The 12,843-nt window shown below is 44.1% G+C and overlaps 1 protein-coding gene and 1 non-coding gene across 2 annotated transcripts; one reads left to right on the forward strand and one right to left on the reverse strand.

Annotated features, from left to right (window-relative positions):
* Positions 1-5,698: 5,698 nt before the first annotated feature.
* On the forward strand, positions 5,699-5,770 carry TRNAD-GUC (transfer RNA aspartic acid (anticodon GUC)). The gene has a single exon. It is a non-coding gene; the product is annotated as a tRNA-Asp (tRNA).
* Positions 5,771-6,565: 795 nt separating this feature from the next.
* LOC123044261 (UDP-arabinopyranose mutase 3) lies at positions 6,566-9,787 on the reverse strand. The gene is made up of 4 exons (XM_044466959.1): positions 9,397-9,787; positions 7,587-7,837; positions 7,340-7,508; positions 6,566-7,165 (listed from the first exon to the last, which is right to left on the reverse strand). Exons 1-4 carry the CDS (start codon positions 9,709-9,711, stop codon positions 6,818-6,820), a joined length of 1,083 nt encoding a protein of 360 aa, XP_044322894.1. The 5' UTR covers positions 9,712-9,787; the 3' UTR covers positions 6,566-6,817.
* Between the last annotated feature and the right edge of the window lie 3,056 nt (positions 9,788-12,843).

The raw sequence follows: 12,843 nt of genomic DNA on the forward strand, positions 1-12,843 counted from the left end.
ATGCTTAAGTTTGTCCGAATCATGATAGCAATTGCTGCATTTTATGATTATGAAATTTGGCAAATGGATGTCAAAACTGCATTCTTGAATGGATTTCTGGAAGAAGAGTTGTATATGATGCAACCAAAAGGTTTTGTTGATCCAAAAGGTGCTAACAAAGTGTGCAAGCTCCAGCGATCCATTTATGGACTGGTGCAAGCATCTCGGAGTTGGAATAAACGCTTTGATAGTGTGATCAAAGCATATGGTTTTATACAGACTTTTGGAGAAGCCTGTATTTACAAGAAAGTGAGTGGGAGCTCTGTAGCATTTCTGATATTACATGTAGATGACATATTATAAATTGGAAATGATATAGAATTTCTGGATAGCATAAAGGGATACTTGAATAAAAGTTTTTCTATGAAAGACCTCGGTGAAGCTTCTTACATATTGGGCATCAAGATCTATAGAGATAGATCAAGACGTTTAATTGGACTTTCACAAAGCACATACCTTGATAAAGTTTTGAAAAAGTTCAAAATGGATCAGGCAAAGAAAGGGTTCTTGCCTGTATTACAAGGTGTGAAGTTGAGTCAGACTCAATGCCCGACCACAGCAGAAGATAGAGAGAAAATGAAAGATGTTCCCTATGCTTCAGCCATAGGCTCTATCATGTATGCAATGTTGTGTACCAGACCTGACGTATGCTTAGCAATAAGCTTAGCAGGGAGGTACCAAATTAATCCAGGAGTGGATCACTGGACAGCGGTCAAGAACATCCTGAAATACCTGAAAAGGACTAAGGATATGTTTCTCGTATATGGAGGTGACAAAGAGCTAGTCGTAAATGGTTACGTCGATGCAAGCTTTGACACTGATCCGGACGATTCTAAATCGCAAACCGGATACGTGTTTTTATTAAACGGTGGAGCTGTAAGTTGGTGCAGTTCTAAACAAAGCGTCGTGGCGGGATCTACATGTGAAGCGGAGTACATAGCTGCTTCGGAAGCAGCAAATGAAGGAGTCTAGATGAAGGAGTTCATTTCCGATCTAGGTGTCATACCTAGTGCATCGGGACCAATGAAGATCTTCTGTGACAATACTGGTGCAATTGCCTTGGCAAAGGAATCCAGATTTCACAAGAGGACCAAGCACATCAAGAGACGCTTCAATTCCATCCGGACCAAGTCCAGGTGGGAGACATAGAGATTTGCAAGATACATACGGATCTGAATGTTGCAGACCCGTTGACTAAGCCTCTTCCACGAGCAAAACATGATCAGCACCAAGACTCCATGGGTGTTAGAATCATTACTGTGTAATCTAGATTATTGACTCTAGTGCAAGTGGGAGACTGAAGGAAATATGCCCTAGAGGCAATAATAAAGTTATTATTTATTTCCTCATATCATGATAAATGTTTATTATTCATGCTAGAATTGTATTAACCGGAAACATGATACATGTGTGAATACATAGACAAACATAACGTCACTAGTATGCCTCTACTTGACTAGCTCATTAATCAAAGATGGTTATGTTTCCTAACCATAGACATGTGTTGTCATTTGATTAACGGGATCACATCATTAGGAGAATGATGTGATTTACATGACCCATTACTTTAGCCTAGCACTTGATCGTTTAGTATGTTGCTATTGCTTTCTTCATGACTTATACATGTTCCTGTAACTATGAGATTATGCAACTCCCGTTTACCGGAGGAACACTTTGTGTGCTACCAAACGTCACAACATAACTGGGTGATTATAAAGGAGCTCTACAGGTGTCTCCGAAGGAAGATGTTGGGTTGGCGTATTTCAAGATTAGGTTTTGTCACTCCGATTGTCGGAGAGGTATCTCTGGGCCCTCTCGGTAATGCACATCACTATAAGCCTTGCAAGCAATGTAGCTAATGAGTTAGTTACGGAATGATGCATTACGTAACGAGTAAAGAGGCTTGTCGGTAACGAGATTGAACTAGGTATTGGATACCGACGATCGAATCTCGGGCAAGTAACATACCGATGACAAAGGGAACAATGTATGTTGTTATGCGGTTTGACCGATAAAGATCTTCGTAGAATATGTAGGAGCCAATATGAGCATCCAGGTTCCGCTATTGGTTATTGACCGAGAATAGTTCTAGGTCATGTCTACATAGTTCTCAAACCCGTAGGGTCCGCACGCTTAACGTTACGATGACAGTTTTATTATGAGTTTATAAGTTTTGATGTACCGAAGATTTTTTGGAGTCCCGGATGTGATCACGGACATGATGAGGAGTCTCGAAATGGTCGAGACATAAAGATTGATATATTGGAAGCCTACATTTGGATATCGGAATGGTTCCCGGTGAAATCGGGATTTTACCGGAACACCGGGGGGTTACCGAAACCCTCCCGGGGGTTAATGGGCCTTAGTGGGCCATGAGGGAGAAGAGGAGGGCCGGCCAGGGCAGGCCGCGCGCCCCCTCCCCCCCCCCCCTAGTCCGAATAGGACAAGGAAGGGGGGCGGCGCCCCCCTTTCCTCTTTCCCCTCCCCCCTTTCCTTCTCCACCAAGGCAAGAGGGGGGAGTCCTACTCCCGGTGGGAGTAGGACTCCTCCAGGCACACCCCTAGGGGGCCGGCCGCACCTCCCCCCTTCCTCCTTTATATACGGGGGCAGGGGGCACCCTAGAACACACAAGTTGATCTTTGTGATCGTTCCTTAGCCGCGTGCGGTGCCCCCCTCCACCATATTTCACCTCGGTCATATCGTTGCGGTGCTTAGGCGAAGCCCTGCGTCGGTAGAACATCATCATCGTCACCACACCGTCATGCTGACGGAACTCATCCCCGACACTTTGCTGGATCGGAGTCCGGGGATCGTCATCGAGCTGAACGTGTGCTGAACTCGGAGGTGCCGTACGTTCGGTGCTTGGATCGGTCGGATCGTGAAGACGTACGACTACATCAACCGCGTTGTCATAACGCTTCCACCTACGGTCTACGAGGGTACGTGGACAACACTCTCCCCTCTCGTTGCTATGCATCACCATGATCTTGCGTGTGCGTAGGAATTTTTTTTGAAATTACTACGTTCCCCAACAATTAGTCATTAGTAGCAATATTGGAGCAAATATCTTAGTTTAATGAAATATCTCAGTTTAAAAAAAGGGTAAATGAGTGTAAAAATATCACTCATCAAATGTCTTGTATGTGTGAAATAAAATTGCTTCGTAGTTGGCTCTTGTCTCGTTCACAATCTTTGTCCCTGCAGGTACCTAGAATCATAAAGATTGAGCCATGGAGAGGCTAAGGGTAAAGAAATCGTAAAATACTATTCTGAACACGAGTGACATAAAGGTATAGTATGGTAGCTTGAGTCCTATCTGTGGCAATATAAGAGGTGTAGTCATTAAATGCCAGATGCTTTTGCCTGATTTTATCTTAATTACTGATGCAACCTTACGCGATTGATAGGGCCTTTGGTTGGCCAACTCACTCTCGATGTAGGACGTGTGGCGATCAAGACATAATTTGGACATATCCCCCACTCTGATACGTTGCAAGCACATCTTGACTGTGCACAAACCAATATCATCATGATCTCGTCCGGAAATAAATGATTGTAAGAATAAGTCCTCATAACCATGACTATTTTTATTTATAAGTGTTCAGTTGTGCAACTTGATTTTGATATGGTTAAAGACTGCAATTTAATACTCTTGCAAAGCTTGGTAAAAACCCTTGTGCTAAAGGTGCACTTCCTCTCGTGGGTTCGATAACTCAGGGTCACCTCTAGGGAAAAAGGCGAGATCATTTCTGCTCCTTTACCGGGTCACTAAAGGGACTCATCACTCGTCCCCGTCCTAGACATGTTCAGGCTGATGACGAACAACGACAACACTTGGAAGGTCACCAGAAAGATGATCAACGGCAGGCTCAACCTTGATAAGGGCTGGGCCACCTTCTGTGTAGCCCACGAGATCAGGACCAGGGTATTATCACCTTCAAGCTGGTGAGCTCCACGAACTTGAGAGTCCTTGTCTTCAACGACCAGAGCATTCAGGTTGTGGCAAATTGCTTGCCGCACCACAAAGCATTCGACATGGAAGCTGAAGGTGTTGATGAGGGTGTTGCTGCTGCTAAGGGTGGTGTTGCTGATGTTGCTTAGGATGGATCGTTGCTATCTATGCTATGTTAATCAACTTTGAAGACTATGTGGTATTGTAGTGATGTTATACTGTTTGAACTGCTATGGTGATGGTTATGCTACGATTATGGTTATGCTAGATTAAGGTTATGCTTATGGTTTTGGTTGTGCTTATTCTTATGGTTTACGCTTATGCTTAAGGTTTATGCTATCGTTATGGTTACGCTATATATGTTGGTGTTGTGTGTGTATGTATTGGTAACCTCACCACTTCTAGAAGAGATCATCACAACACCTGTGTAGTATTTAACCAAACAACAGCTCTTTGCATCTGGGTAGAACATGCAGACAACCAAACACAGGTTCTGATGTTGCTGCTCAGTCAGAGTCGGAGGGGATGCAGACAAACGAACAACATGCAAAACTTAGTTTTTGACCTGCATCCACTCGGTCAGGCTGAGCTGGGTCACAGATACAAGTGCCCAAAATCGATGCGAGTAACCAAACACATCCAAAACCTACGGCCATGCACCTGAACAAAGTCTCACGTTGCATGCATTGTTATTCTCTGATGAAACTGAAGAAACCTAACACCCAGCAACTAGAACATGCATCGGGATTCAACAGCCTAACATTTTCAGCGGGCTATTGAGAGACGGAGGAAGTCGTGATGCGCTGAACAAGGTTGAAACTTGAAACGGAAGAGGAGGATGTTCCCCTAGGAGCAGCGCCTCCTATATATATCTAGCTTCCAGTTGGCTGCGGCGCAAGATACGAACCAAACAGTCAAATATCAGTCAGGCGGCAGGTTTCTGGCGTGAGGCCCCGTGGAGCTTTCAAGTGGCCGGCCACCACCATGTGTTCCCCGCCGCGGGCGAATAGTGTTCCCTCTGTCGGCGTCGTCCATGTCCAATCCGATATTCCGATCTCGCCAACGCTGCCGCAGCTGCTAGCACTGCTACTGGTGCTACAGCAGACGGCAGGCCCTCCTCCAGTCGTCAGTCGTCACGTCATGGCGCTAGCTGTGTGAAAAGTAAGGGCAGCAGTGCAGCTGGTTGAGCCATGGATGCCCTAATGATTGAACATGTTTCCTTCATGCCCTGCTATCTTCACTGCTGACCCAGCAGGGGTACAGTTCTTTGGTGAACTGGTTCTGTGGTGAACTGGTAATGGCCATCTGAGTGCCATGGTATAGAACCAGAAACTGACGCTGTTCCGGACTAACTAGCGTTGATCGTCTGTCTGATCAGAGAGACGATCGGAACTCGGAAGTGTGTCATGATACGTACTCCCTCCGTTCCAAAATAAATGACCCAACTTTGTACAAAATTAATACAAAATGGAGTCATCTAGTATTTTGGAACGGAGGGAGTAGCAGCCTGAACGATTCGTGTTTCTTCCTTCTCTGCTTGTTCTATAGTTTGAAGCTCTCTTGATGGTAGTCCACGGTATTATACTCTGCAAATGCTGCTGGGTGTATATATACAAGCGGTTTTTGTGCTTATTATTGGAGGGAAATCTACATCTGGATCTGTGCTCATCTCACATATATAATGTTTTGCAAACATACACAACAAAAGTCGTTGTAGTATAGTGGTAAGTATTCCCGCCTGTCACGCGGGTGACCCGGGTTCGATCCCCGGCAACGGCGTTTTTTGTTGTCTTCTGTGTGCTATTAGCAGACAGCTACATCCAAACTGGCCAAAATTTCTCAAACTCAACCGCAACGATACTTCAGAAATAGCATGTGAAGGTTCAGAAACAATCTCCTTTTTGTTTGTCTATACAAGATACCTTTTCTTAGAAGAGTCTACAAGATACCTGAATAGAAATCACAAGTTCGTGCTCACATGGGCTGTTGTGTCTGTGCTACTGGACAAGATTTCCACCCTATTGCTCTGCTCTGGCCGATTGTTTCCAAACCTGCTCTGAACATGTGTGCCACTGCTGCCTTCTGGAGTACATATCCGGTCATCAAGAAATCATAGGATTTCCACCTTATTTGCCGGGCTTTGTCGAGTTGTTTACAAACCTTCTCTGTGCTTCCAGGGGCTGATTTGGCCTGGCATGAAATGGAAACCACTGAACTGCCCCGCATTGCCTGGAAAGCACAAGCGAGTTCCAAGCCAAAAGGAGATGCGCCCTGACTCGTCCTCGACGCTGGTGCTTGCGATCTTTACATGCTGTGGCCTGTGGGCCGACAAACGACCTGGAAGCGCTCGTGTTGGCGATCTTTTATATGGCCTCTATGTTTTCTTGTGCTGTATGTATGTAGTCTGCATCCGGTCCGGGGGGCTGCTGTGATGTATACTATGAAACCAGGGAGTGCTCCCTTTTCTCTGAATGAACATCTATGAGTTTAAAAAACGAGTACGAATTCAGAATTGCACATCTTCAAGAATTTTTTTTCTTCCAGAAACGTACATGTAGCTGTATGACATAATGCTTAATCCGAGAAACAAGTAACTTTATTCTATTTGAAGGTGATCCGATTCCGACAATACAACTGTCCCACACAAGCAAAAATGTAAATTCCCTAAAACCACCAGGGCAGTTGTCCAGGGAAGAAGGTAATATTTAAGTTACAACGAAGTGATATTTCTCATCTCATCGGCACTAACCAAAACAGGAGTATTTCAGTATGGATAGTTCACATGAACATGCAAACTGTATATGTATGCTACTGCCTCTCACAGTCTCACTTGCTCTTCAGAGCAGGGCCGTTTGTGGTGGTAATGGCACCCTTTGGTGGGTTGAGCTCATCCCAGGCCTCAATCCATGTGACCATGGCATCAGCAAGCTTGTTGAAGTAGCCATCCACCTTGCCGAGCTTCGCCCTCACCTGCTTGGCCAGCTCAAGGTAACACTTCTGGACAGTGGTGGCCTCCTTTGAGAGAGTCACAGACTGGAAAAAGGGGATCAGCTCCTCCTGCCAGAAGATGCCGTTGTATTCCTTCTTTAGGTTCACAAACGGGTTGCTTGCTTTGCTGTGCCAGATGTAGGGCAGACCAGTCTTAATACCCAGGCTCAAATGATCAGTAATCACCTGTGTAGACAGAGAACAGATAATTCAGTACAAAGAATTGGAAACAGGCTAGATACAATTTTTAGCATCCGCAGTGCACTAGATATAACTAATTGTCCATGGCAACCAACATGTTCAGTTTGCATTCACAGACATACCACCAAATACAGTTTTAAAGAAAATGACAGAATGTACCTTGGTGCACCATCCAGCCCACATATCATCGTAGCGACCAATAGGCTGGCCATCACCCATAAGGCCAAAGTACATTGCAGGACCAATGAGCTCACGGTCAAACGCGAGGTTCATTCCACACATAGGAAACAAGGTACCCTTCGGGATTGTAAGAACAGCATCAACATACCTGATCCCAAGAAAGAAACATCAGATTAGAAAGAAGAGATTGTTTAAAATATTGAAGTGCCAAATGTAAAATTCTCACCTGTTATTTCTCTCGCGAGGCTTGACAAGCTGGGTAGGGGCATCATAGTCTGGAATGTTGAGCCAAAGCCCATGAGACACAGCAGTTGGGGCACCCTCGCGAAGGCTGAAGGGGTACCCACGAACAAAATCAGCACCCTCACGGTAAGGGTCGTACAGAGTATTGAAGAAAAATGGAGTTGAAGGGCTCAGAAGGTTCTTGATGTGCTGCTCGAGCGCATTGATGTCCTTTCCTGATGGGTCCTTAGCAACCTGAGATTTTGTGAAAATAATAGGTTAGCAATGGGCTAATGGCATCTGCGCTGCATCACCAAATATACCGACCAATTCAGAATGGAAGACCAAAACAATGGCAGCAAGATAACAAATTTGAGAGTGCAAGCATGTGCGTGTGCTATGTCTGTCAACTAAACTACAATAGAAAACTATTACAGAACCCCCTTGACTGCAGGTGATGCCATGAAAGAGAATATGGTGTACTATTTTCTTTTCTTTTTTTGACCTTGGGTGTACTATTTTCTAGGTAAATGAATGACAAATGCAGGCCAGAGACCGATTCTTACAGTAAGAACTTTGCTTTTGCACTAGATCTCTGCTTCATAGGCCATCTCAGAGATCCAACAAAAGCAACATTATTTAGCAAATAGGTGGGACCCTCACGTGAATATACAATTTTTATTTTACATACCTTGTGTCAAGGTAGCTGTCAAAACAAACACCTCGCGCCAAGGTATGCTTTATAACTAGAGATAAATCCAACTAGAAGAAGGTATGTAGCCCATTAAAGAAAAAGGATGGTCACATCTATCGCTCAGTCCATATATGCTACTCTATCACTTTAGGCTCTGGATCGATCCACACAAGATGCAATCATTTCAAAATTGTTAGACAATCATTTATCCCAAAGCTAAAAGTACAGATGAGGACCCTAACACACAAACAAAAGATGCATCGGCATAAGTGACAAAGTAAGGCGGCAGGCGATACTTACAATTTGTACTGTCGCATTGTTATATATACGAGAAATTATTAATCCTACAACAATTGTGGGGTAACAAACTACCAACACCACATATCCATAGCTTACAACTCCACCTCATACCCATCCAACTGCAAGCAATACAGGAGTACAGGACCAAACCAGTGTGGCCACCTCCAATGCTTGATACTCCCTCTCACAAATATAAGATGTTTTAACTTTTTTCTGAATGTATATAGACACGTTTTAGTGTGTTTGTTCGCTCATTTCAGTCCGTATGTACTCCCTAAGTTAGTACAAAGTTGAGTCACTTATTTTGGGACAGAGGAAAAGTTAGTACAAAGTTGAGTCGCCTATTTTGGGACGGAGGGAGCACTTCTTCATATTGATATCCAAAACTGAAGTAACATTGTTAGATCAAAAGATGCGACTATCTATCAGTCAGTCATCTGGTGAAAAATTGCATTTAACTACCCAGATCACTTCCTCTCCCAAAAAAAAAAACTACCCAGATCACAGGGCTACGAATCACGTGATTTTAGGCGCGAGCGAACTGAGCGATCATAACTGACACGAGTAACAACGTCATGCAGCACCCCCACGAAGAAATTAATGAGAGATCTCGCCTTTCTCCTCAATTCCCCCAACCAGATCTGAGCCCCACCCACACCAAAATCCACCTCCCGTCCCGTGACAAAAATCACACAGTGCAGGACACTACATAATTTCGACCAAATTCGAATGCGATCTAGCCCAATCGAGCCAAATCACACCACCACATAGGAAGAATATCTCGTAAGCGAGACGGCGAGAGAGCAGACAGAGCACTCACGAAGCAGTCGTCGTCGATGGTGTAGATGTACTTCTTCTTGGAGACCATGTACCCGAAGCAGCGGCAGGCCGAGTCCTTGAAGGAGATGCAGGAGGCCTTGGGGCCGAGGATGCGGTTGACGTCGTTGCGGTTGTAGAGCTCGTAGTCGAAGCCCTCGGGCACCTTGATGACCTTGCTCGGGTCGCCGTCCTGCACGATGATGAGGTGGTAGGGCTGGAAGAAGGGCCGCCACATCTCCAGGAAGTCGAGGTTGCGGATCGTCGGGATGACGATGTCCAGCTCGTCCTTGAGCAGCGGCGTCGTCGGGGTGGCCATCGCGGCGTTGCGAGGCGGGCGTCGGCGGAGGAGTTAGGCAGGCAGGCGGTGGTCGGCCGGGGTGCGGAGAGGTGTGCGAAACGGACAGGGTATATAAGGGAGGAGGAGGCCGGGCGGGGGTTTAGTGCGGGCCCGGGCCGGCTGGGCCGGACAGAGTGGACCGGCCGCGGCCGGTGTGGGCTGCTCCTTTTGCCTTTTTCCCTTTGCTTGTCATGGAAGTGAGCAGTATGTAGTCTGAGTGTGGTCGTTGGTGAATTAGTCAGACTTGCCAGAGTATTCAGTCCAGACCCTACAACAAATGACATGATGTGATCTCATGTCTATGAGATTAGTTTTTCTTTGCCGAGCAGTCCAATCAGGTAACTTCAAAGTCCCAAAAGAAACAGTTCATGATTTACTTTGGACAAGTCAGCCAGCATGTCATCTCATCTTGCCGACTTAAAAAAAATAACTTAGCATCTTCAACACGGGTGCTTCGCCTCGGCGCGGTATAATTCTTTTACAGCACTAAAACAGTCTTTTTGCGCGGGAGCGGCGAAGAGGTTTTCCAGATGCAAAAAACACGGCGGCACCACCTGCAGCATCCCGCGCGCACAATCCGGCGCCCCAAATTTGCAGCACAGCAGCCCATGCGCACGCCCGTACGCTAAAACTTTTTGTGCGCGCTCTATTTTACAACGTCAGCTGAAGCGCTGTTTTCTGTCTCTGCGCACAAAAACGATTATTTTTAGCGCGTGAGGCATTTTTTGAGCGCCTATTGGAGATGCTTTTAACGTTCTGTCGTCCATCTCATCTTCCGTCCAACTACCCCCCCTTCCCACGCCCATGAAACACTCACCCCACCCCACATCCGAGTTTTTTTTACCTCGCCCGATTATCCTCAAATCAAATCGGTAGGGCAATTGTACATATCAATCGGGTGGGGTAACCTATATTCTGTTTGGTAACTAATAAATCATGGCAATTTATTTACAGCGGCCTGAAATTTTACATCTTTCAAAATTAACTTAACCTTCTGGTATTTCTCACGAAGCAATCACAGTGATTTAGTTGCATGTTTTGCAGCTACAGTTTAATTTTATATTCCAGAGAGCAGTCACGGTAATATACAATGGGCATGGTTTAGATGTATTTGTGTGCATGAAAAGGTGGGCATTTCATGCCCACAAGAAATCACATCTTCCTAAGCTAAAGTTTGACATGGGAACACTATACCTCGGTGGATATCATAATGCAAATGCACGCTTAATAATTTGAAATAGCCAGTGGATATATTATCTATGCATGAGTAGCACAGGCATTCATGGAAGCATTCATCTAGTACAATACCAAAAATGCCAAATCTACCGGATGTTTGCGTACAGAGAAAAGTTACGGGGATTTTACTTTAAACAATCCCATAACTTTAGCGTCGTGCACCTTGAGTGCCAGTGCGATTACTTGAAGGTCACACCACATTACAAGAGAGGGCACCTTTCCCCCTCTGTACGTTACAGCACAGCACGGAAGAGCTTTCAAGTCAATACGTTACAGCAGCATCACGCCGGAAAGAGACGCTTGTGTACACGAGAGAGAGCATCTTCGCTGGATGTGGCAGTAGTACTAGTAGTACGCACTAGTTATTGAAAGAGTCAATTACACTGGTGGTGCTATAACTTGGCGTAAACGATCACTTTGGTGTTAGAAGTTGTGGTGTATATTAAAGTGGTGCAAAAACTTGACATTAACGTGCAAATACGGTGCTTATCTCGTTTATGTACGGAGTAGGTGCTGACTAGGCGCATGGGGCCCGCTGTCAGCCACTCTACCAGAGAGATGGGGCATATGACCTGATTTTTTCAAAAAAATCCCTGTTGACTGGGAAGATTTTGTTATCTCTATAAGAAGTGAGTCCCGCATGTAACCTGAGACAGAAAACTAAATGCCAGATGTGGCCGGTGGGGATCGAATACACAACACCATCCACACAAACGAGCTGGCAAACCACTGCGCCCATTAAATTTTCTTCGGCCAGTACGGGTAAAAACGTCATATGTATTTTTAATCACAGCGCAGGCAGAGGTTAAACGGGTTGCAGATCTTGCGGCTTCTTCTGCACCTGTTAGTTTATTTATTTTTTTGTAGAAAGTATCAAAATTATAAGTGTTTAAAAAAATCTAAATTATAATCTCAGTAATAAACATAACGAACGAATATTTGTGTTTATAAATATTGTACATGCAAACAGAATAAATTATTTTATAAAATTGTTCACATATTATTTAAAAAATACTATGAATTATAACAGTGTTTGCATAATTTAGAATTTAAAAAGTTACATTACAATTCATAAAATTATTTTAGGTATACAGCATTTCAATAATTATATGCACGTTTGTATAGTTCAATGTTTTTATAACTAAAAATAATGATAATTTATAATTTAAACTGCTCATATGAATATTCATTTTCTATAATTTTAATATAAGTTGTGACTATAATATTTACTTAAATATTTTAATTTTATTAAATGTCCGTATTAACTAAATATTTTTTGCAGGATGTACATTTAAATGTTATTATTTACTAATAATCATTTTCATGTACTCCCTCCGTTCGGAATTACTTGTCTCGAAAATGGATGTATCTAGAACTAAAATACATCTAAATACATTCATTTTCGCGACAAGTAATTCCGAACGGAGGGAGTATAATATTTGAATAACACAAATATTTGAACATATTTTTTATTAATTATGTTTTACAAATAAATTTTAAAAAGGAACAGGTGTAGAATGGCCGCACTATCTGCAGCCCATAAAAGCTCCTCGTGCTTCCAGTTTAGTACATATAGCTTTCTTATCCGAATTAAACAAGAGATCTTGTTGGCGTACTGGTTAGTTGTGGCTTCTTGTCGGACATGGCTTGAGTCCAGCCGGCCTCACTTTTGATTTAATTTTCACTCTTGTCTGACAGGTGGGACCCACTCCTCATAGAGGTGAAAAAAAAATGCCACTCTCCCATGTCAACAGGGGTTTTCTGTGAAAATATATATTTCGAGGGTGTTTTCCAAAAAATCAGGCCACACACCCCCTCTCTCTGGTGCAGTGGCTGACAGCTGGCCCCACGCGCCTAGTCAGCACCTACTTCATA

This window comes from Triticum aestivum, chromosome 2B, assembly GCF_018294505.1.
Source record: "Triticum aestivum cultivar Chinese Spring chromosome 2B, IWGSC CS RefSeq v2.1, whole genome shotgun sequence".
Classification (NCBI taxonomy): Eukaryota; Viridiplantae; Streptophyta; class Magnoliopsida; order Poales; family Poaceae; genus Triticum; species Triticum aestivum.

Bases quoted from the DNA above. Each gene is read 5' to 3' on its own strand.
- LOC123044261 (XM_044466959.1), bottom strand. From the start codon at position 9,711: ATGGCCACCCCGACGACGCCGCTGCTCAAGGACGAGCTGGACATCGTC. The intron at 7,838-9,396 runs GTGAGTGCTCTG...ACAAAATCTCAG, and splicing joins CCATCGACGACGACTGCTTC to GTTGCTAAGGACCCATCAGG. The intron at 7,166-7,339 runs GTACATTCTGTC...CTGTCTACACAG, and splicing joins GGGCTGGATGGTGCACCAAG to GTGATTACTGATCATTTGAG.